The following is a 25838-nucleotide window of genomic DNA, read 5'->3' on the forward strand; positions in this document are numbered from 1 at the left end:
GTTGTGTTTCAGGATGATATGTGAGTGGCACATTGCAGATGCACCCTCATGTTTTATGTTCATGTTACAGGAGAACAGTTTTGACTCGCAAAACCTGAACTGTTAAGTCAAGTCTCAAGGTAATTTGAGCCGATGGATGATGATGATGATATGTTGCCTGGCTGTTTGGACATACAGCATAAACCTTTGACATATAGCATAAAGGTTATGACCATAAACATACCAAAGAAGTTAGAAAAACAGTACGGTCTTTGCACATTTAATGCTTGGTCCCCATAAAACTTAAACTAGAACCATCAATGTAACATCATTCAAGTGACATTTATTTAACATGTAAGGAGTCGATACAGGTTTACAGGCAAAAACAAAAGTCTATAACCTAGTTTTACAACTCAAGCATGTTCCACAACATAAAGCAACATCATTCTTTAATAATCATTCATTATTGAAAAAGAAAAAACAACAACACTTGTTTACACTTGTGTTAGGAATCAACAAAAAAAATTCAAGATGCGCTTTTGCATGAAAATAATCAAAACATATCAAATAATTATGGATGGTTGCTTTAACCAAACACATTGCTCACTATTCTTCAAGCTCAGGAGGCATCTGAGATCACCATGTATACTGATCAGGTAGGATCGTATTTATATCAGTAATGCAGGTGTATGTGCCACTAAGTCTGCTTTCTACAGTTATTTCACACATTATGTATTCATATATACACATTTATATAAAGCCAAACACTCGTACGATTTGAGCTTCCTTGGGTATCTATCTATTTTAAACGGCACAGCTTTACTGTTGAATTGGAGTTTACAGTAAACCCAGGGTACAGAGGCTGAGCGAAGGTGCTCTTGATGGTATGGAGGAGCTTTGTCTTGTCAGAGACACTATAAAAAGACAACGTTCCTGCGTTATAATCCACAAACACTCCAATTCTAGAGGAGATGAGGTTCATGGGGAGTTTGGTTTCTTGGTTGTTGTGTAAGAAGGTGTAACTGGAAGTGCAGCACTTCAGACTCCAGGATTTATCGTTGAATCCAAACGCACACTCGTTACCAATTCCCTTCCTGACGATGTCCTTATAAGACACTGCTATGGAAACGCCGTTACTTCCGGTCCACTCCACTTCCCAGTAACAGGCTTGGGATACACTCTCGCTGCACAGCACCTGGGAGTAGGAGCTAAAACTCTCTGAGGGGTATAATATGGCATTAATGATAGATTGTTGGTCACCATGTGGTTGGAATCGGACAGACGGAGCTGCGTATTTGCTGTTTTGGGATCCAGAGTGAACTGATGGGAATCTGATTTGGGGGGAAAATCCAGGGGTCAATAAGAATCAATAAAGAAAACTGCAGTACTTAAAAACATCAGTCCATGATCTTTTTTTTTTTTTTACATTTGTAGAACTTTATTTGATCCCTGAACAAGACTCCATGGGGATCTTTCAATATAAATAAACAAATATATAAAAAATAACTACCATGATCCACAAATAAAATGCTGTTATGTTATTAAATTTAAATGGTGTTTCATTGTAATAGCTGTAGTTTTTTTTATTTAAATATAATATCTGCAATAAACATAGTATTGTTTTCCTTTTTTATTATTTACATGAATTAAGTGATTATTTATATGGCCTCCAGGATATATACCACTATATACCACTAAACAAGGTTGGCAGATTGTGACCAAAATTAGCACAACTATATTCTTAAAATCAGGGAGACACATACTAATTTCTTCCCTATAGAAAAGAGGAAAAACTAAGAAAACCTGGCAACCCTTATCCAAAGCTTTTGTGAAAACACTTTTCAATGGAAAAACCTCACACTCGCTCAAGATTCTTTAATTTGTTTGGCAGGATCCATTACTGAAGCTGACCAGCTTGCTAAAAAATATTCCTAGTCACCCCTAGTGTGTGTGTGTGTGTGTGTGTGTGTGTGTGTATATAGACTTACATTTTAGCAATTCTTCTCTGCTTTGAGGAGGGATAACCTGAACTTTCTTCACTACGGATACACAGTAACACATACAGTCAGAGCAAAAAAATATATAATTTGCCACACATTCACTCAAACAACACACATTAATGTGCAGGTTAGAGGGTGATTTAGAGTATTTGCTGATAACTGATTAATCATCAAATGATTGTAATTTGTATGTCATTTCAATGCTTTGGAATTTGGAAGACATTTAATTTAAGGGAAATGCTTGTATTTTTTTTTTCATTTGTAACATTAACTGAAGTTAATAAATGCTTTAAAATATTGTTTGTTAAATTTAACATGTACTAATTAAAGTCCATTTCATCTATTAACTAAGGGATTCGCCTCTAGAGGCCGCTCTTGTACTGTATAATGACTGAGGACATTTTCAGCCGCTCCTGTGCAGAAGCAACCTCAAAACATTGTGGTGGACCGTCTGACAGTGTCTCTGCACCCCAGTGTGTGATTCAGGGCAACTTGTACTCTTTTGCTAATTACCACACTTCCATCACGCTCTTTGAGATCTCAAAACTCTGGACTTCTAGTGGTTCCTAGAATAGCAAAGTCCACTAAAGGTGGTAGATCATTCTCACATTTAGCTCCTAAACTGTGGAATAGTCTTCCTGACAGTGTTCGGGGCTCAGACACACTCTCCCAGTTAAGGTGCAGATTAATAACCTATCTTTTTAGCAAAGCCTACACATAACATACGTCTCAAATCATAACCTTGTGCTCCAGAACATCTGATCACATCACATTATCAACTTGTGCTGTTAATATCATGAACAGCAGCTACGCTAATTCCTCTCCACTGCTTCTTTTTCTCTCCCTATCCCGAGGCTTCCTGAGGTTTGGCCAGCTCCAGTCAGGTCCCACCTCAGACTGTGGACCTTTAAAGAAGTAGATGCCTCCAAACATCCAGAGCCATCTAGAGACGTCCCAGCGCCAATTGGATCCCACTTCATGTGGAGTTTGGACACTGGACCTCCTGGAGTGTTTAAAGGCTCTGGCATGGAGAAGCTGGTGTTGGATCTGTGATGATCACAAATGTTGAGCTATTTTATGAGTTGCTCAGTAGCTCCTGGTTCCATAACCTCAAATGACTGTAGAAAGAACATTACTTATAATCACACACTCCAGTGCTCATGTTAGTTCTCACTCTCCAGTGTTCTGTATTGTTGAAAGATTTATGATCACACTCGATGTCACCCAAATGAGGATGGGTTCCCCTTTTGAGTCTGGTTCCTCTCAAGGTTTCTTCCTCATAACATCTAAGGGAGTTTTTCTTTGCCATAGTCGCCACAGCTGCTCATCAGGGATAAATACACACCAACTTATATTCAAATGTTTTTGTTCTATAATTCTTACATTCTTTAAAGCTGCTTTGAGACAATGTCTATTTTGAAAAGCACTATAGAAATAAACTTTAACTTTTAACCCTTGAAAGTCTTTTTCTCATCATTAAAAATACTACTACTACTTATAATAATAATAATAATAATAATAAGCTAAATGTATTATTGCTATTACACTTGTCTGTATCTAAGCAGATATTTTTGTATTTTTTAAGCACATTAGCATTAATGTTCATGAATTTGGAAGCTTTCTGGACACTATATAGATAAGACTATATAATATTAGGTAAACATAGCTTACCTTCACTAGACATCTTCTCAAATTCGTCTTCACAGTCTTTTTCCACTTTTTCTTCCATTTGAGTCTCCGATTTTAATACGTCTGCAAAAGTGTGGAGAGAATTCACGGTGATGGGCGGCAAGTCTGAACATCCGAGAGGAGCCGAGACTGACTGGAAATTCTGCAGAGAGAATCAAAAGAGACAACAGAGAAAAAACAAAAAGAGACTCTGCATCTGAGTTTAATAGATATAGACCCTGAAATTCTGCTAGTACACATAGAAATGTTTATAGTTTTGTATTGTGGATTTCAGTATCAGCCACCTTTGACCACTTAACAGCCATGAGTGAAAGGACATCAGCTTCATAGGACTTGCACTCCATTTAACCCCAGATGGGTTTCAGGCTTCATTGATACCATGTAGTACATTTACTCTGAAAGTGACTGGCTAGCAAAGCACCTATTTCACCCCATTTCACCCCTATTTCACCCCATTTCTATGCTAGCCGATAAGGCAGCTGTTTCTTCACACTTTTACCAGACAACTCTGTGTACTTCCGCTCTGTCATTACTGGTACTGTTATTGGCATTTCAGTCCATAGTGATCTTGCATAATATCAGGAGGAAACCTAACTTGCTTTGGCAAATACTGGTGTTCTGGGTTGTGGCCAGGTCTGTTCTCTGGCTGAGACCAAAGCATCCTTAATGCTGGGAAGGTGGTGGTGGTGCTGGTGTTGCTGGCAGTAGAGATGCTTTCTGCCACTGCCTTGTGCACTTGGTCATTGCACAAAAGAGTAGTCACCAATCAGAGAACCATTTCTGGGAGTGTTCAGGCAGCTGCTGAGGATACTTTCTAGAGACCATATTTGAAGGCAATGAACAGTCTTTCCCTATACATTCTCGTGGAAATTTATCTTGAAATGAATTTCCTTGAGCTCTGTATATCAAAGATCTCCCAACCTGGAATTCCACCACACAAGAACTTTAGACACAATCTTGCATATTCATTTCTCATTGAACCAAAGAAAGGAAAGTTGATTGAATAAGCAAATTAAATAATCACTATATACCATCCCACTTTCTTTTAAACATACTGTAGATCAAACTTTTACTGTCCATCTTATCCATCCAAGTCTTTCTCACACAGTTATAAATGTCTACCATCTGTTCTTCTTCTGGTGTTTACAGGTCAGAGGGTAACAGGAGGAGATAGCATAAAAAAAAAAGAAAACAACCAAAGTGTTCTATAATTACTCCCTAAAGGTTAAACACAGGTCAAGGAAGAGTTTCTACTGATAAGTAAATTAAACATCATTAATCAGCATAAACTCATTTTAATGATACATAACAAGCATAACACAATATTCCCAATTTTTTGGACATGAATAAAGAACTTTATGTAAATTTCAGATGTACTGGGGCTTGAGGAAGCTTCCTCCACCCCCACCTACAGTATTGCCCTCTGCCTCAGCCATGCATATCCTTCCTATCTAGAGCTTATCAAGACCTGAGGATCTTAAGAGCTCTGGTAATGCTTCACTTTTCTTCCACAACATACCATGAACATATCAGTTCAATTGGCACGTGGCGTCAGTAATTTGCTTCCAGTAATGACAGCAGCCGCTCCAGCAAACGGAGGCAAGCTGGAAAAACTATCGGTATGCATTTTTAACTATCGCCGATAGATCTTGCAATCAACTATCGGTGACAATGAATCGGTTTTGACAGAAAAGCTCGATTTTTGGGGGGGATTTTATCGATAACTATATATTTTAACTAAATTTTAATCGTTAGCGATAATTTTTGATATTCTTTATAGTCTGTGTGTTGGTCACTTCACAGCAGTGACAAATTAATCCTTCAATAAGTGTAAATTGCATTTCTTTAACCTTTATAAAGCCATTTAATAATTTACATTTAACCGGTTAATTAGAATAATAAGACATTTTGGCTGTTATCAAGCAAATCACTACCCACAAAATTCCTCAGTGGCATTTAGATGAATTTAGACACAGTTTAATGCAGCTCAGAGGCTCCTGTAATGTTTTAACCTGCAATTATTATTGCATAAATAATGTGTTGATATTTTGAACACACGTTTAAACGTTGAAAACTGATAGAGATAATGGGAGAAAAAACAAACAAACATTAAAACCGCCTGTAGGTGGCAGCAAGTCGCTGTTAATAAGTGAGTTATTGCGATTGAACCGAATCATTTAAACGGGTGATTTATTCACGAAAACATCGAAGATTGGATCATTTTATAGACTCGGTTCTTTGAATCTCGTTAATTAAAATGTTTCAATAATTTTATATGTATATTTAACTGCAGTGTCTATGGGATTCACATGACAAAAGAAGGAAAGACTTGGACTAGAAATGTCGAGAGACTTTGTACATAACCAATGGAACGAATCACTCCGAGATGAGTCACATTAAAGACTCGTTCAAAATGAAGGAATCGTTCATGAACGACTCACCAACATGTTGCTCAGAGATGCAAATTTTTTTGGCGAAATAGAGCAACAACAGGCAACTTGATATCCAAAATGTCCTGGAAATCTCTGAATATTAACTTCGTGTTGTATAAAATCAGTAGCACATTTGTCATCTTGATTTTTGGACAAAATAAATAATTATCACTTTTCATGTGATATTGATTCCCTATATAAAATGATGTGAATGGACATTTTCTGGCTCCATATCTTGAATTTTGTGATCATTTTAAATGCATTTTAATAGACTGAACCATGCAGAAGAACTCACACTTATTGCGTTTTAATTGCTCTGTAGGTGTGTGTTTCGTTGGGTTTTGTGTTCTACTCAATAATGTCAAATTACAATATAAATGTAGATGATATATTTGGTAAAGCAATGATCAGCCGGTTGTGAAGACGCTCTCCGTGCTTTTACCTGGAGAAATAAATGTTATCGGTTGTGTTTGAAAGCTCCTCCATCTCAGCGTCTCTCCTCTTCAGAGCTGCGATCTCCTGCTGCAGTTGCTTCATGACTTCTTCAGCTCGACTCACTGCAGCTGCCTCCTGAGCTCGGATCAGCGCCGTCACCTCGTAGCGTCTTCTCTCAATGGATGCGATCAGCCTGTTGAAGATCTTTACGCTTTCCTGAACTGCCGTTTGTGCAGATTGCTGTTAGAGGAGAAGGATTTGAAGTCAGTTTATTTCCTGAATGAGCGTTAAGACTTGATACACACTTTTATCACCATACAGCCTTCGATGCTGCTGCTGTTCTTGAAATGTACCTTGTGAGAATTCACAGCCTTGGTTACCTCCTCAAGCTCCTTCTCTCGTTCCCGGATTCGCTGCTGGTATTTTCCCTGGATGTCTAACAACTCCTTCTGTCCAGCAAAAAGGTATATCATTTATATAAAGCAGGAGCTTCCGTTAACGTTCAACTCAAACATCAGAATAAAGAAAACACGGCCAAAAAACAGCCTGTGTGGAGAAGGTCTGCTGTCTGAAGCACCTCGATGATGAGAGAGATCAGAAGAGAAGAACCAGTCATGTCTGAACTGCTAGAAATTCATACAGTTTATATAGTAACTATATAAATCCATCTATACAATTATGTTGAGTTAAAAAGCATCTCATCAACACATCAAACCTTGAGGTGGATGGACTACAGAGGCAGGAGACCACACCAGGCTTCACAAATATGGATTCTGATAATCATCAAGGGCACAAACAGCAGTTGAGAAAAAAACAAACAAAAAAAAAAAAACATACCACTTGGTCTTTTCCTATTTTTATTAATTTTTTTAAATCTGTCCAATTTGGATGATCTATTGAGAGTTCTGTTCTTGGGAACCTGACCTTCTGTGGTTTTCTGCTCAGGTAGCTCAATGATTTCTGAGATGCTTTTCTGCTCAGCATGTTTGTAATGAGAAATTGTAAGAGTTACGCTAGATTCATATATGCATTTTTGGAGCATAGAATCTGTAACCTTCCCCACAGGTTACTGCAGAAACGTAAGCATTCAATCGCACGTGATCTTAGAAGATCGAAGAACCGTCGGAGAACCTAAAGGAAATCCACATTCAGGTGAGGGCCCAGGTTTAGGATTAAACCTGGAACCACCAACAATGCCACACTATAAGCAAGTATTCTCGCAGTCACTTATATCACCCCATATTAGTTGTGAAAGAAGGTGAGAAGATCTTGTTACCTGCTTCTCGTCTCTTCCTGCGCTAGACAATACTGCATAGTGTATACGGTGTTTATCCAAGGTGCACAACATGCAGATACACTGCTGATCAGTGTAACAGTAAAGCTCCAGCAGTTTGCCATGCTGAGAGCAGATCTGCTCCTGGAGTCGCCTGGAGGCTTCAACCAGCATGTGCTTTTTGAAGGCAGGAGATTTATAGTGAGGTTGGAGGTGAGTTTCGCAGAAGGAGGCCAAACACACCAGACACGACTTGATGGCTTTGTATTTTCTCTCAGTGCAGGAATCGCACTCCACGTCCTCAGGTTCAGGTAAACACTGAGCAGGACGTGTAGCTTGAAATCCTGCCCTCTTCAGTGTCTCCATGACTTCAGCCAGAACAGTGTTTTTACTCACAGCAGGTCTTGGAGTGAAGGTTTGTCGACACTGAGGACAGCTATAGACTCCCTTCTGATCCTCATGATCCCAACAGCCATTAATGCACCGCATACAGAAACTGTGACCACACAGAAGAGCTACTGGATCCTTGAGAAGATCCAGACAGATTGGACAACTGAACTGGTCCTGAAGTCCTAAAATATTTGATTCAGCCATTGTATTGAAATCCAAACTTACACAGAGTCACTGAGAGAAGCAGCTCACACCAGCTGGAAGACTCACTTGTAACAAAATGCACAAAAAAAACGTTGCTGATGCTGATGATGCTCCTGCACATGAAGCCCTGTATGACCTATAGAGGTCACACCTTATCCAAAAGTTACAACGCGCGTGCCAGAAGACCAAACAAACAAGCAGCACATACAACTACATTGTTTCCTAAACTCCTAAATACCCAAACCGACCATTTGGTCAACGACGGCGCATAACCACGTGACTGAAAGGAAGCTGAAAACGTGTGAAACGTGCACCACCCCATTCCAGGCATATATACCTAAATGGACTCTAGATGGCGCCAAATCACCACGTTAGAGTTCCTCTTCATATTCCTTCTTCTTATAATGAACAATTTGAACGATAATAACAGAAAAATAAACAATCTTAAAACTGTTCATAGTGACCCTGGGCACTGTGCAAAAAAATTAATAAAAAGACTATTCTTATAGTTAATTTTCCTTTCTTTTCTCTATTTTATGAATTTTATCATTTTACATATTTTATATATACATTCTGGATTACTCTAAATTGTTAAAATGGTTATACAAATAAAGTTTGGGAAAAAAAAGCAAAGAGAAAAAATATATATAATTAATGTTATATTCTTCTTCTTCTTCTTTCGACTGCTCCCATTAGCGGGCGGCACAGTGGATCATCCTTCTCTGAAACGTCTCTGAAATGGTATTAAATATGGTGATCAGTAAAACCTCAAAAGCTAGCAGATCATTGTGAATTTTACATTCAGAATTCATTCATTCATAGAAAATAGTCATTAAACACAAAATATACTGCACTTTAAAATGGAAAGTTGTAATTTTAAAGAAACGTTAAACACATTTTAGATTATAGACATCTAGTGGGAAATATAAGTGTATAGAGAACTGCAGAAACATATCTTTACTTTGAGGAAACAGAATCTGATCCACTGTAAGACTTTTTCTCATAGGAAAATTATTTAAACTTTCATCAGCTAAACAGCACCAACATGCAAAAAAGATACAAGAACCGTATCAGATACAAAAAAGTTATGTAAAGAGATACTGTGTGTAAATGACCAAAACCCGGGAGCATCTATAAAGTGTACATTTACAGCAAGTGATTAATGTGTGATTAGATTTTGCTTATTTGAAGCATCAGTGAGCTCAGTGAACTTTTTGTGAGATGGATTACTATTATAAAATATAGATATTGATTGGTTTTGCCACCATTATTTTATAAAATTAGAAATAACTTAGATATTATGATATATTACTGGTGAATGAGGAAATAATTGGACAACAAAAAAGAGGATGGATGGAAGCTGCAGGTGGTATATAAGGGTTGCACTTTGTGTTTATCTGACTTTCTTTCTGCTGAACAAACCCCTCGTTCTTTGACATCACAACCCTGGATCCTGAACTTAGTTTGTTTCTTTTGCTTGACTTTTAAACTTTGTTATTGAATTTGTTACTTTTGATGTCAACTGGCTACGATAAAATACTCTGAAGAAGTTCAACTCAATGTCAAGATTTTGAGTTTTTGATATTGTCTTAATCTGTAATTCATCTTTGAGTGTAAATTCACACTCTAAGTTTCTCTGCTTTGTTTTTATTGTTGTGTGGTTATCTCTATCAAAGGATGTACAAATGCTGACGTGATTAGACACCTCCAATATAAGTTCTATGAAATAGACTTTTAAAAGAATAAAATATTAAAGATAATTTAATACATACTGTATTCATGGAGTAAAAAATACACTATATTGGCAAAAGTATTGGGACACCTAACCCTTACTGCTATATGTAATTCTTTTCCAAACTGTTACCACAAAGCTGAAGGCACTCAATTGTTCAGAACGTCTTTAGATGCGCTACAATAAAATTTTACATTCACTTGAACTTGGCAACCCAAAATTCCAAGGTCCTGAGCTCCTTGTAGATCTGGTTTACATGCTTTGGAGAGGAAGATCTTGCTGTTATAGAGCTCTGATCTCATCCCTACTGAACACCTTTGGGATGAATTGGATTCAGTGACTATTTAGTGTGTCCACAGTTTCTGCCATTTTACTGGAAAGCAACACGCACTCTCGCAGCTGCACACACTTCCTGGGTCTGGTGGTAAAAGTGGTTTGGAAAACAGGTGTGTCTCAGGTCAAAGAACTCAACAAGGATAGATTAGTGCCTCCTTCATTTCTGATGAATTGAGAGTAGAGTTGAAAGGTGTTCACCCACACTGCTCAATCATTAACCTCCAGGGGAAATGCTCCTCTTGTTACAGAAAGCTCTATATCATATACATGTTGTTTATAGTGCTGACTAATGCATACGTTTACCTTAAATGGCAGCAATAAGCAGATAGAGACAAGAAGTTCCTCCTCAGTCCTCAGAAATATACACTCTCCTTTTGTCCTGTTTTGTATAAATACTACTTGTGTGTCTTAATAATTTTTTTTTACTTTTAGACTTTTAGCAAAATTTTCCTGGTGCCATTTCGATTTCTTCGGATTTTTGGGGGTAGAGAAATGAAGGAATTCAAGAGTGGAAAAAACATACTGCATTTATTTATTTATTTATTTATTTATCTTTTGTACAGAAAATTGTATTGATATCATTTTAAATATGATCGTGTGTGTGTGTGTGTGTGTGTGTGTGTGTGTGTGTGTGTGTGTGTGTGTGTGTGTGTGCGTGTCCAGTCTCTTAGTGTTAAGAAGTCTGATGGCTTGTAATACGAAACTGTTATTTATAGATATAAGCAGCTAGTACTTTTATGTCCCCAGTTTTTGTCTCAACAAACTTTCATGTTATCTGCTGTGATATAATACTCAGGCATCATTTCTGTTCTGACAGTGTGAATTGACTTTGCGCTTCAAATTTCAATAATTTGATTGTTTTAAATGTAAATACAAACGTTCAAAAACATTACTTGAAATTTTAAAAAACTTGAATATCTATATAGATCGATAATATACAGTGGTGTGCAGTCAGGGTCAGTAAAGTCTTCTCTGTTGGTCTAAACATGATCAGAAGCACTGACCTACATTTACAACCTACATTCTGATATTTGTTGCATGAAATTGTATAAATTTATTCCCAACAGTTTATTCTCTTCATGTCGTAGCGTTTCTCTCGGCTGCACTGCTTCCAGTACGTGTATGTGGATGTTAGATTTTTTGTCAAATCAGATTTCAGCTTCTATGTGCTGCCATGTCTAATCTAATCTGCCCAGAGCCTTCACAATCAGTACTGCTGACCTTTTTACCTTAGTCTCTATAAGAAATGGGATATTGCGTTTTTTGTATTGCATTGATGGTTTCTATAATTGTGATGTGATAGTGGTGGTATTAAGAGGTGGATTAAGTCGTAAATCCCCACTGAAGGCTCAGGTACCAAATGCATGGCCCACCACTGTAATATACATACGGTAATATATAATATAAAATTCTGTACCTTTAATCTCCTGAAATGGCCTCCATGCTGTGTACAGTGTGTTTTAAAGAATTACTGAGCATGATTTTTTTGATTGACTTTCAGTTGTCTGAAGCAATAAAGACTATGTCCTACTCCATTACAGAGCTAATGATCTTCCAGTAAGAAGTGTAAAACTAAAAGTAAAAGCTATTTTAATTATATTTACCAAGCAGAAGCAGAAATGCATGCAGCAAAAAAGTCCTATGTTTTATAATTGGAGGGTCCTGACAACATATTTAATTAGTCACAGCAGTGAAAAAGGTAAGAAGGTTTTTACGTGAGTCAATAAAGAGACATCAATTCTGAATTTACAGTAAAGTTTATTGGATATAGTAAATGTATATAGCAAGTAAGATGCAAGTACATTATAGAACAAAATCCAAAATCCTGATATATATTGATTTATATTAGGTACAATATATTATAATATATATATATATATATATATATATATATATATATATATATATATATATATATATATATATATATATATATTGATTTATATTAGGTATATTAGATACAAAGAAAGTGAAAGTAAACCTTAAACAACACCTGGGTATTACTCATTACTTGATTAAAAACAGAGGATCTGTGAGTACATAATTTGGCAAAAACAGCCAGTGGTGTACAGTAAGTACTGTAAGTAAATGTAATACAGAAAAAAAAAAATCGATTTGCAGTTAAATATTTAAAACCCAAATCACTAATACAAAACCCCTCCTACTCAATCCCACTCAAATCACTTTTTCATCTCTTAGTTAAATTTCTTTGGATCTCAGATGATTGTAGCCTCTTGAATACTTAAACTTTCTTACTTTTTACTGTAGCAGTAATTAGAATACATTTGTGTTAATTGCATATGGATGAATTGGAGTAGATTTTGTATATACTGTATGTAGCAGACTGAATTAAAATTCTTTCATTCATTATTTTGATTCATTATTTGACGTACAATAAATTCATGAATTAGACACAGATTACTGGTATACACCATCCTGGATGCTCAAATATGGACAGTTGTATCACCAAAAACATCTCCATCATCATGCTAATGAGTTTGCTGTACCAGGACTGATCACCCGTAATGATGGGTCTACCTGGGTACTATTCATATCTCAGAAGGTTTGAGCTCGTCATATGATACTTAGACATTAGTTGAAAAAGGCACAAGACCTATAATACTCATGCATGCTACCCCTACACACCAGTGCACCACTGAGAGCATCTGGGCAACTTTACTTCCTAGAACAATGAAAAGTATGAATACCTAGACTTACATTTGATTTCACCTTTATTATTACCACAATTTATCTATGCTACATTGGGGAGGGGGTTAAACTGCTTAGATTTCTTTAAATAGAATTTAGATTCCTTGTCATTATGAATACTTTTTTTGTATCTAGATATCATGAAGCATGGCTTGACTTTCTGTATCACTGTAATGTTTACCATAAAGGGTTAATCATCTAAAATGATCTATGTTTGATGGCACAGTTTTACTGTTGAATAGTTATTTAGCCCAAACCCAGGGTAGAGAGGCTGAGTGAATGTGGTACGAACTATGTGGACTAGCTTCATCGTGTCAGAAACACTGTAGAAAGACAGAGATCCTGATTTATAATCTAGAAACACTCCAATTCTTGAGGAACTACGGTTCATGGGGAGTCTGGTTTCCTGGTTGTTGTGTAAGAATGAGTAATAGGAGGAGTAGCAAATCAAACTCCAGGAATTCTGGTTTCGTCCAAATGCACATTCATTATTGCTTCCCTTCCTACTGATGTCTTTATATGAGACTGCTATAGAAATCCCATTGCAATTAGTGAAATCCACTTCCCAGTAAGCTCGCTCACACACACTCTCTTTACACAACACCTGGGAGTAATGGTTAAAACTCTCTGGATGTCCATATCTTTCTGTTTGCATTATTTTAACAAAACCCCTTTTATTATATGACAGTCTCTGTGGGATGTCTCTGTCAGTCGCCATTCTGTTAGAATCAGAAAGTTGGATACGTTGATGTGCCGTGTTGGGATCCAGTGTGAGTTGGCAGAAATCTAAAAGAAAGCAAAAATTATTTTGTATTTAATAAAAACATAATCCTACTAAAGTTCTGTATTTTTTAGCTTAGTCATGGCCAATTCCCACTTTCCAGTTAGGTCTGCCCCATCACATGACAGATTCCACCCTGGCAGGACGAAAGCTATCAAGGTCTTCCTATGCAGCACATGAAGCCAGTTGGTCACGTTAGTTGGATTATTACCCATGCAACTTATACATACATAGGTGAGCTCACCTATGATTGGCTACTGCCATTGTCCTTAATAGGCACAAAATGTACCCCTCCTATTCTGAGAGTACAGCCAACTCCCTGCCATGGACAGCTATAGCACTATCATTTTGTGTCTATGCCTGCGTGTATGGAGAAAACACTTACATGGAAGAAATTCCTCTCTTTGGGGTTCTGTGATCACAACATTCATCACTGGAAAACAGGGAAACAAAATTACATGTATAAGCTCTCTTAGTTAGACAAATGAACACAAAATGTTTTAGAATATAGTTAAAATGTTATATGTAAAATAATAAAGTTGTATCTATATATACTGTTATTTTTACAATGTTTTATAGTATCACCACACAGGAGAAGGCAAATGTTTATCACATAATCACACCAGATGAAAGCATCAAATACATGGGATAATCTATCAATATAGTACAGAAAAAAAAAAATTTAATCAGAAATTCCACCCAGGCAAATAATTTCAATTTTCCACTGTTAGCACCAACTTCAACCAAAATTATAGTAAACATTGTGACACTTTCTTGGGACCAGGAAAACATATCAAATGTTTAAACTGAGGAAATGAACCATTTTAATGAAAAAATAAGGTAATTTTGAATTTGATGGCTGCAACAAGAAAGTTGGGAAATATTGAAAGAGTAAATTATTTAAGTAAAATGAATTAGGTAATTTAAATTAAACATTTGGATTTTTTTTGCAACTAATAAAATTAATTGTTCAGAGCTTCACCAATCTGTACAATACTCTGCCTACAAATAATGTTCCTCACCATGAAATTGTACAACAGTTAAATCAGTTTAAAACATCTCATAATTTACAGAACATATCACAAGTTTCAAAGAATCTGGAGAAATCTCTGTGAACAAGGGAAAAGGGCAAAAAATCAATATTGGATGCCCATGAACTTCAGGCCTTCAGGTAGATTTTTCATGATTCTGTAATGGAAATCACTGCATATGTGAACACAGTTTGCTACTGTATGTCATTCACAAATGCAGATTAAATCTCTAATATGCAAAGAAGAAGGCATGCATGAACATGATTGGATGAGAAACACCACAATCCTCTCTGGGCCAAAGCTCATTTAAAATTCACTGAAGCAAAGGAGAAAAATTTTCTGTGGTCAGACATTTCAAATTTCCCAAATTTTTGTTTTTGGAAAATATGGACACCACATCCTCCAGACTAAAGAGGAGAGGGACGATCTGACTTGTTATCAGAGCTCAGTTCAAACAGCTGAATGTCTGATGGTAGGGGAGTGCATTAGTGCCTGTGGAATGGGCAGCTTGCACATTTGGAACAGCTCAATGCTGAACGTACAATAGCATGACTTCATAGTAGAAGAGTCTGGGTGCTGAACTGGCCTGCAGTCTAGACCTTTTGTCAGCCCGAGAACGCACCTTTCAGCATTTGAAAACATTTGGTGCATCATGCAATGAAAAACACTACAAAAGACATCTAGGACTGTTGAGTAGATACAATCCTGTATCAGACACATGGACAAATGGTGGTATAATCCAAAATCCCCCCAGCATAAAACACCCCTGAATTGTACCTGAAAGATCTGGGAAATAATTGTCGAGGCTTACTCTGGCTAGGACAGCAAAACCCAACCAATTCAAGGTCAGACAAGCAGCTCACATGCTTCACTGTCACATTTCTATTTCCCACATTATATTTGATAAATGTGGATGCCAGAGGAACATGTTTCAATATATACATACATAAAATACATATTTTAATAATGGCAAACAAATTTCTTAAAAAACTGTCAATTTACTCCAGCCTTGGCCAACCTTTCAACATTTCTAAATATTTCTCAAAATGTAATCAAATATTTTAGAAAGCAACCACTTATGTTGAAATCTTCAATACTGTATGTACTATTTCTACAATGTAAAACAGATAAAAGCAGCATTTTAGAGTTTCTAGAGAGCTAAAATGTATATTTACTGCAAGTGAAACTGACACAATCACAAATAATTCTCATGTGATATTGTGTTGAGAATGCTAGAATGGTTAAAAGTGTATGTTGTTCATTGTGCAATATGCAATCTGAGGGAAGGTAATGTCTGTCGTTCTGTCTTACCCTCACTTGATATCTTCTCATGCTCTTCTTTAAAGCATGCTTCCATCTTCTCCTTAAACTGAGACACAGACCTTTCTACAGCTTTAAAAGTGTAGAAAGGACTAGTGGTGATGGTGAGTAAATCTGCAGATCCAGGAGTCACGAGAGATTTAAAACTCTACATAAAAAACAAACATCAAAGAATTAAAAAGCAGCAAAAATGGTTAAATGGACTGAAACTACAGAGACGTTACTACAGTACATAACAAACATGTAAAAGAAGCTAATTGTTGTACACATTGTGTTAGGAGTATTTGTAGATTAGTAGATTAGTATATATATATATATACATGTGTGTGTGTGTGTGTGTGTGTGTGTGTGTGTGTGTGTGTATACTCATAGTGTGTTCCAAATGAAAAGTCGCAAACTATCTATCTATCTATCTATCTATCTATCTATCTATCTATCTATCTATCTATCTAGATAGATAGATAGATAGATAGATAGATAGTTGGCGAGAGTTGGGAGTAACATTTCAAAATAGAGTTTGTACTAATAAATGACATAAAAATGTTTACAAAACTATTTTATTATTGTATTATTCATTTAAAGTAGTAAATAAAACATTTATGATAAGTAATACACAATTTCTGTTTACTTTACACTACAGTACATGTACAATTCCCCTGGAAAAAGGAAACATCAAAAGGAACGTCAAAACGTGTATATATACTCATTGTGTGAGTATGTGTGTGTGTGTGTGTGTGTGTGTGTGTGTGTGTGTGTGTGTGTGTGTGTTGTTGGATGGGAAAGTGAGTGTTGGATGGGCAAGCTGCAGGACTGCTCTTTATTTTTAGATTAAATGCCCACCTGGGTGATGATTCAAAATGAAATGACAAAAATGTTATGTTTTTTATGTTAAAACAAGTCTACACTCTTTTATTATTTTTTTTATTTAACAATAAAATAGTTCCAATGTGGTTCCACTTTCTCCCTTGTAAAGGGTCCTTGGCCCCTTAAACATTTGCTATTACTTGCTTTTCACTTCCATGTTTTACTCTCTTGGGTCATTATGTGTAAGTATCAGAAAGTAACCTTTAGTAGGTCTCGGAGGCAATAAGTCAGTACTCTGCTCTCTCTCCAAATTACTGCTATATTTTCATTACAGCAGGATTCAGTGAGCTCTATTTCCTTTATAGTGTGGTCATTAGTTGTCTGCTTAGATGCCCATCAATGCAACTGTAAGGATGGTCAGATCTGTTCATGGTACCAGACCCTGAGTACTAACATGCAACAAAACAATAAACCTTCTAATCTGTGGAGAAGATCTCTTTGATCTGAGGAGAGAAAGCCATTTGTTCAGCTGCCCAGTCACCCATCCTTGAGCCCCTTGGGAAGTCAGAACACACTCTCTGTGTGTCTCTCTTGCCAGGTATAGTGATTCTTTAACACTTCTTTAGTAAACTGCATTGCGAAATTATTTAGTTTTATGTTGATCATGTTATGTAACTTTTTCTATTATTTGTTTTAAATGTAACATTTGTTTATTGATTATTACCTGGCAAATAAATATAAAATTCTTGATTAACTCTGAAATTTCCTGAAATCATTTATATCTAGTTGATTATGTAGTCTGGCGTTACCGCAAATCTGTGACCAGGATAGTACAAACTGAAGGCTTATGAACGGATGGAGCATAAAACACAACGTCTGGGACTTTCTGATTTCTGACTATCTCTGACTTTAGCAAGTTATAACTAAGTGACTTAATACAGTATTCTTTATGCATGAGCAAGCATTGGCTGCCTACTTAAAGAATATTAGTTTACCGTGTAGCGTCTGGCACAGGTCATTTAGATTTCATGTCCCAGGCATTCCTTTTAACCTATGACATCTACATCTAAATCAAAAGGTGAAACTTTGTGGGATACACCACCCCCAATAAGTGTCACACTCCCCCTCTGAAGACACGAAACAGGACCAAACCCTGAACTCTTGTTTAGTTTACAGGGACCCATAAAACAATAAACTCATAAAACTCATAAAACAATCCAGACTCGAAACTCAATCCAGCATGGCTTTACCACAAGACAGATAACCCCCTTTGCAGATATTCTGTTTGACCCTCACCCACACACACACACACACACAAGGGAACATTCCTTTTACTAATAAAACAAAATTAATTAGATGCTCCACATCCCACGACATTAACCTATACCCTGTATGTATCTCCTCCCCATTTATAGTGGTACTCTAAAGTCTTATTCTTGTAACCCTGTTTTAATGTTGTCATTTCTTTTTGATTTCAAAGTTGATTTAACATTATTTTCGCTTTATTCTTTCTTTTCTAACAAGGGTGCATTGTATACATCAGAATACAACATTGTATCAACATCAGTTATACTTTAATTACTGATCTCTGTATGTTAATTTGGCCATTCCACTAAAAATGGGTGAGGTTCAGGACCTTTAAAACATCTTGAACCCAACTAATCAATGTTCAGTCAGTGTTCAGTCAAGAAAGCAACTCGCTCACTCGGCTCGACCGGAAAGGCTCGGACTCCATCCTAACTGACTCGTCCAAGATTCTTTTGTCTACCGCATCCGGACTCTTGTGCAACAAGTCAATGCAAGTAACCGGTTGACCAACTAATTTAGATGCGTGTTAAGTTTGAACCCCTTTAATATTAAGGCGAATTGAAATTTACGTGACGATTTCTCAGTTAGGATGTGATTAATTTGAAGTTTAAGCTGCCTTTCCTTTCTTTCTCTCCTTCTTCTTTTCCTTTCTCTTCCTTCTTTCCTAATTTTAACTTTCGTTTATTTTATTTTAATTTTTAGTTTCTTTATTTCTTTTTGTTTATGTTTGTCTAGATAGTTTTATGTTGTGTTTGTCTCATTCATTAAACGGCGTATTTTTCATAAGCGATTGTCTCTGAGCGCTGCTCACGTTTGTAAGGTTCCTGCAACATTCGATCTGAACTACAAGCTCTATTAATTGTACGGTATAAAGTAAAGGGGGGTTGTGTCTTTCTTGGCCGGGGAGATACCTCTTTTATAGAATTAATATAAAATTATACTGTCTGTTTGCCGGACGAACAGACCAATAAGTGCAACGTTAATTCCATTACCGTCAATTCAACTTAATTTAAATATTTAGGAGTAACTATAACCCGTTATTTTACTTTTAAATATTCACTTTTCTTTGCGAGCTAAATTCGCTACAACCGTTATATCCTCTGACTAAGGGACAGTCTGGCGTGTTTGTGTCCGTGAGCATGTGTAGCGGCTATCACTGACTTAGCAAGTTATGACCAAAGCTAGCTAAATTCGCTACAACCGTTATATCCTCTGACTAAGATTCAGATTGGCCAATGTGCCTCCGTGAGCAGGTATAGTTAGCTGAGCACAAGGTTCTAAGTGACTCCAGGACCATAATAAATGATTAAATTAAAAGACGGAATGCGTAGAATAATCTACTAAAATTAAAGAAGAAGTACAAGCAATAAAGTGATCAGCTTGAATTAGAGATATTTAAATTAATCTTTATTATAAATTGGAGTCAGATTAGAGGTTAAAATTGGATTAATATAACAATATGCAATCTATTTAAGTAATCTTTACAGCCACGCTAGAAGGACCAACACGCAGAATACCTTCTCCCACACCGGTAGATTCCGTCATTGGGCCATTGGGTGGGCACCCTACACAACTAAATTCTTTAACTTTGCACTAAAATGCTCTCATCTTCAGGCAGTTGGTGTATTAAATATTAATTGATTATGGCCTCAGTAATGTTACCTGCAGGAAATAGATGGGATCCTCAGTGTGTGAAAGCTCCTCCATCTCAGCATTTCTCTTCTTCAGCTCTGCAATCTCCTTCTCCACTTTTTTAAAAACTTCTTCAGCTCGACTCACTGCAGCTTTCTCCTGAGCTTTGATCAGTGTCATCATCTCAGTGCATCTTTTCTCAATAGATTTGATCAGTTCAGTACATTGATTCTTAGTTTCCTGCACTGCTGTTTGTGCAGAATGCTGGGAAAAGACACAGACAGAAAGAGATGTCACTTTTTAACCCAGTCACTGTCTGTGATTTTCTGACTAGAACAGAACAGAAAAGTGTTGGATGGACCATGAAAAAGCTCTTCTGTCAACCCCATTGCTCTACTTCTTAAATTTACCTTGTGAGTCTCCACAGCCTTTGTTAGCTCCTGAAGCTCCTGCTCTCTCTCTTTGATTTTCTGCTGACATTTTGCCTGCACATCCAACAGCAGTTTCTACACAAAATAGAGGACAGAATTCACATCATTGTAAAGATATAACATTAAATACACAATATACACTGCAACAATATTAAAATATCAGCTCTAGAGCTATTGAAGGTTCTTTGGTTTGTAATGTACCACCAAATGGCCTAATGATGGAATCAACTGCTTTGGGTGAAGGTACAGTATGCTGCATGTCTCTCACGCTGCTTTAAAAGATCCTTTAAATGGATTGCAATTTGTTTCATGAATCCACATTTTAAACTCTAGTCTGACTCCAATTTATAATAAAAATGTAACTTTAATATATTAAATTAACGCTGATCTGTGTGTACATTCCTGCTTATATATTTGCGGTAACCCGACCACATAATCTACTAGATTAGGAATTAGGATAATCTACTAGGAAAGACCCGGCCATATCGCCAGGAGGGAAAGAGCTTAAGGGGGCTTAAGGAGTGGGTAGCTGAACAGATTGTTTTCTCTCCTCACATTGGACAGTTTATTTTTTAGTTGCATGGCAGTTCTCGGGGTTTGACCTCATGGAGAGATCTGACCATCCTTACAACTTGCTGGAAAAAACATTTCAGTTTTTTTGGCACGTTTTTAAGATCAAAAATGAAATTCTCAAAACTACTTGTCCACATCATGTCGTCACTTGTGCACATCATAAGAGCATTTTCTGGACCCACACCACTGAATTTGATCAAATTGCGAGTGTTTTTGTACATTAATTTAATTGATTGTGAACAATTGTCCGCTGGTCCCTAAATTATCAGCTGTTTATGTTACGTTTATTTAAAATATATTATTGTGGTTTTCACCTGAATAGTTTTACATCATCATTAATATTTGCAATCCAGTGAATGCATTTCTCAAAACAATGTGTACAATGCAAACAATGGTTTGCAAATATTAAGGATCATTCAGAAAAAAAATATATATATATATAGTGAGGAAAATAAGTATTTAAACACCCTGCTATTTTGCAAGTTCTCCCACTTAGAAATCATGGAGGGGTCTGAAATTGTCATCGTAGGTGCATGTCCACTGTGAGAGACATAATCTAAAAAAAAAAATCCAGAAATCACAATATATAATTTGTAAACTATTTATTTGTATGATACAGCTGCAAATAAGTATTTGAACACCTGTCTATCAGCTAGAATTCTGACCCTCAAAGACCTGTTAGTCTGCCTTTAAAATGTCCACCTCCACTACATTTATTATCCTAAATTAGATGCACCTGTTGAGGTCGTTAGCTGCATAAAGACACCTGTCCACCCCATACAATCAGTAAGAATCCAACTACTAACATGGCCAAGACCAAGAGCTGTCCAAAGACACTAGAGACAAAATTGTACACCTCCACAAGGCTGGAAAGGGCTACAGGAAATTGCCAAGCAGCTTGGTGAAAAAGGTCCACTGTTGGAGCAATCATTAGAAAATGGAAGAAGCTAAACATGACTGTCAATCTCCCTCGGACTGGGGCTCCATGCAAGATCTCATGGGGTCTCAATGATCCTAAGGAAGGTGAGAAATCAGCCCAGAACTACACGGGGGGAGCTGGTCAATGACCTGAAAAGAGCTGGGACCACCGTTTCCAAGGTTACTGTTAGTAATACACTAAGACGTCATGGTTTGAAATCATGCATGGCACGGAAGGTTCCCCTGCTTAAACCAGCACATGTCCAGGCACGTCTTAAGTTTGCCAATGACCATTTGGATGATCCAGAGGAGTCATGGGAGAAAGTCATGTGGTCAGATGAGACCAAAATAGAACTTTTGGGTCATAATTCCACTAAACATGTTTGGAGGAAGAAGAATGATGAGTACTATCCCAAGAACACTATCCCTACTGTGAAGCATGGGGTGGTAGCATCATGCTTTGGGGGTGTTTTTCTGCACATGGGACGGGGCGACTGCACTGTATTAAGGAGAGGATGACCGGGGCCATATATTGCGAGATTTTGGGGAACAACCTCCTTCCCTTAGTTAGAGCATTGAAGATGGGTCGAGGCTGGGTCTTCCAACATGACAATGACTCAAAGCACACAGCCAGGATAAGCAAGTAGTGGCTCTGTAAGAAGCATATCAAGGTTCTGGCGTGGCCTAGCCAGTCTCCAAACCTAAACCCAATAGAGAATCTTTGGAGGGAGCTCAAACTCCGTGTTTCTCAGCGACAGGCCAGAAACCTGACTGATCTAGAGAAGATCTGTGTGGAGGAGTGGGCCAAAATCCCTCCTGCAGTGTGTGTAAACCTGGTGAAAAACTACAGGAAAGGTTTGACCTCTGTAATTGCAAACAAAGGCTACTGTACCAAATATTAACATTGACTTTCTCAGGTGTTCAAATACTTATTTGCAGCTGTATCATACAAATAAATAGCTAAAAAATTATACGTTGTGATTTCTGGATTTCTTTTTTTTGATTATGTCTCTCACAGTGGACATGCACCTACGATGACAATTTCAGACTCCTCCATGATTTCTAAGTGGGAGAACTTGCAAAATAGCAGGGTGTTCAAATACTTATTTTTCTAACTGTATATATATATATATATATATATATATATATATATATATATATGAGAGAGAGAGAGAGAGAGAGAGAGAGAGAATTCATTGACACAAATACTTACTTTTTTGCGAGAATTTAGGATTTTGTGAAAAGTTCAGGCTTTTGCATGTAAACCATTGTGTTGTGTTGTTTGTACAAATTGTATTGAGACAATTTTTTTCATTTGTATTCATTTTGTGTTTTCGTGATGATTGTTTTTTATTTGGTTGTTTTGAACATAAGTAGGTATAAATAGCTTTATGCTATATGCCCTGTACATGGCATCGGTTGTCAGTGTGTAACAATGTCTAGTGTTTTGTCTCTGTTAAATAAACAAATTTTCCTCTAATTGTAGAAGCCAGCTGTACAAAAGTGTTACCTGTTTCTCAGCTCTTACTGCTGCAGCTGATACTGTATCATGTTGTTTATGTTCATCCATAGTACACAGCATGCAGATACACTGCTGATCATTCCGACAGTAAACCTCCAGCAGTTTGCCGTGCTGAGAGCAGATCTGCTCTTGGAGTTGTCTGAAGACTTCCACCAGCTTGTGCTTCTTAAAGGCAGGAGATTCATAATGAGGCTGGAGGTGAGTTTCACAGAAAGACGCCAGACACACCAGACACGACTTCACTGCTTTGTTTTTTCTCCCAGAGCAGAAGTCACACTCCACATCCTCAGGTCCAGCTGGACACTGAGCAGGACGTTTAGCTTGAATTCCTGCCCTCTTTAAAGTCTCTATTACTTCAGCCAGAACAGTGTTTTTACTCACAGCAGGTCTTGGAGTGAAGGTTTGTCTGCACTGAGGACAGCTATAGACTCCCTTCTGATTCTCCTGATCCCAGCAGCCATTAATGCACCGCATACAGAAACTGTGTCCACACTGAAGAGCTACTGGATCCTTGAGGAGATCCAGACAGATTGGACAAATGAACTGGTCCTGAGCCACAGAAATATTCGCTTCTGCCATTTTACACACAGAAACACACAGTCACTTTCAGCAGCAGCTCACACTTCCTGGTCCTGGAGACAAAGAAAACGGCTGTACAGATAACAGATGCACGCCCTCAAACTAAACAGAAAAAGATTGGTTTAAGTTTCATTTCTGATAAAGTGAGAGATGAGTTGCCAACTGTGTGTATGTGTGACACACACACTTACAGTAGCTCAGGTTTCCTGGTTCAGTTTGTAAAAGCTGTGTATGATACTAAAAGAAAATGTTTTTATAATGCTTTTATAATAATAATACAAGACAATTCTGCTGTAAGAGACTGTGTATAATATCAGTACAGCAGGTGATTATAGAGGATTATAGAAGTCATCTGATACAGCACTCCAGCACCCCACTTCTTGGACAAATAGTTCTTACATAACCTAGGGGCAGGGCCGATGCTAACCATAGACAGAGCAGGCAATTGTCTAGGGCAGACATGGGCAAACTACGGCCCGCGGGCCACACACGGCCCGTTGGGTTTATTAATCCGGCCCGCCGAACCTGACCAAATTCTATTAAAATAGGTACGGGTAAACCTTGTTCAATTTACTGTTCCCCTGTAATGCCCACGTTTCCCATAAAGATGTCACACTTCAGCTCCATTGACCTTGTTCGCGTGCAATACTCTCTTCTTCTCTTAAGAGCTTAATCTGACACTCTATAAAAACTGCAACAGTTTCTGACAAACACCTCGGATCTATCCTGAGAATTGCCACAACAAAACTTACTCCAGACTTTGATGAACTGGCAATATAAGGAGTTCAACAACACTGTTCCTACTGAAACTGAACTTGAGTTTTTCTGCTGTTTTTATTGATGCACTGGCAAAAAAAAAAACATCAAGTTGTTGATCTTTTGGCACTTGATGAAACTAAATTTGCCAAATCTCTAATGTAATATATATATATATATATATATATATATATATATATATATATATATATATATATATACACACACATATATATATATATATATATATATATATATATATATATATATATATAGATAGATAGATAGATAGATAGATAGATAGATAGATAGTGTCAGGACTCCACCTGCCACGCCTCCTTTAGAGGCTGCCTTTGCCGCTGCGCGCTCCCAAGCGTGCAGCGCAAATCGCACACAGCTGAAGCACATTATCCTCTCCTTTCCTGCCACCATATAAACCACTCACTCACCCACATTCCGGGTCCGTTATTGTACGTTCATGCGTGGTCGTGCAGGTTCAGGCTGTGTATTCGCTTATGTGCTTCTCCCGCTGCGTGCCTTCTTCGCCCGGACTTCTCGCTCACTCCACGGCCGCGTTTGGTTTCCCCAGCGCACCTCGGACTACCGACGCTTTCCCGTCGCTTCCCTCCGTGTCGCGCCTCCTCCATAACGCACCGTGGGTAATATATTTGAACTGCCGTTTGCCGGATTATCCCGAACTGCACGGGTGTTTTGTGTTGGCTCTGCCTTTGTTCAAATAAAGTTTCTGTTTGCCGTTACTCCGGCTTCCGCCTCTGTGCCACGCCTAACAGAATAACGGACCCCTGAATAGGAATATCGGACAAAAAAAAAAAAAAAGAAAAAAAAGGGACAAAAAAAAAGAAAAAGAAGGAGGAAAAGGACATGATCGGGTTAACGCCGTGGTCCCGGCGCGAGCCGTGTCTCGGAGGTCGGGTTCGTTCAGCCGCGGTCAAGCGGCAGTCAAGCTCCGCCCCCGGGAAAACCCGGAAGCTCGCAGCCGCTTC

General features: G+C 37.6%; 2 protein-coding genes across 2 annotated transcripts; both read right to left on the minus strand.

Moving 5' to 3' along the window:
• Positions 1–243: 243 nt before the first annotated feature.
• On the minus strand, positions 244–8862 carry LOC124386716 (E3 ubiquitin/ISG15 ligase TRIM25-like). The gene is made up of 6 exons (XM_046850661.1): positions 7812–8862; positions 6889–6984; positions 6549–6775; positions 3651–3817; positions 1968–2018; positions 244–1310 (listed from the first exon to the last, which is right to left on the minus strand). The coding sequence occupies exons 1-6, from the start codon at positions 8400–8402 to the stop codon at positions 1099–1101; spliced, it is 1344 nt and encodes a 447-aa protein (XP_046706617.1). The 5' UTR covers positions 8403–8862; the 3' UTR covers positions 244–1098.
• Positions 8863–12421: 3559 nt separating this feature from the next.
• LOC124386702 (E3 ubiquitin/ISG15 ligase TRIM25-like) lies at positions 12422–25605 on the minus strand. The gene is made up of 7 exons (XM_046850636.1): positions 25284–25605; positions 23488–24131; positions 20466–20561; positions 20086–20319; positions 16303–16459; positions 14346–14393; positions 12422–13965 (listed from the first exon to the last, which is right to left on the minus strand). The coding sequence occupies exons 2-7, from the start codon at positions 24076–24078 to the stop codon at positions 13388–13390; spliced, it is 1704 nt and encodes a 567-aa protein (XP_046706592.1). The 5' UTR covers positions 24079–24131; positions 25284–25605; the 3' UTR covers positions 12422–13387.
• Between the last annotated feature and the right edge of the window lie 233 nt (positions 25606–25838).

This window comes from Silurus meridionalis, chromosome 6 (genome assembly GCF_014805685.1).
Source record: "Silurus meridionalis isolate SWU-2019-XX chromosome 6, ASM1480568v1, whole genome shotgun sequence".
NCBI lineage: Eukaryota > Metazoa > Chordata > Actinopteri > Siluriformes > Siluridae > Silurus > Silurus meridionalis.

What these genes read in the sequence shown, in the direction of transcription:
- LOC124386716 (XM_046850661.1), bottom strand. Translation starts at nt 8,402, where the DNA reads ATGGCTGAATCAAATATTTTAGGACTTCAGGACCAGTTCAGTTGTCCA. An exon ending in CAGGAAGAGACGAGAAGCAG is followed by an intron (nt 6,985 to 7,811) that starts GTAACAAGATCT and finishes TTTGCTGGACAG; the next exon opens with AAGGAGTTGTTAGACATCCA. An exon ending in CAGAGAAGAATTGCTAAAAT is followed by an intron (nt 1,311 to 1,967) that starts GTAAGTCTATAT and finishes CCCCCAAATCAG; the next exon opens with ATTCCCATCAGTTCACTCTG.
- LOC124386702 (XM_046850636.1), bottom strand. Translation starts at nt 24,078, where the DNA reads ATGGCAGAAGCGAATATTTCTGTGGCTCAGGACCAGTTCATTTGTCCA. An exon ending in CAGTAAGAGCTGAGAAACAG is followed by an intron (nt 20,562 to 23,487) that starts GTAACACTTTTG and finishes TATTTTGTGTAG; the next exon opens with AAACTGCTGTTGGATGTGCA. An exon ending in TGAGAAGATATCAAGTGAGG is followed by an intron (nt 14,394 to 16,302) that starts GTAAGACAGAAC and finishes CCTGTTTTCCAG; the next exon opens with TGATGAATGTTGTGATCACA.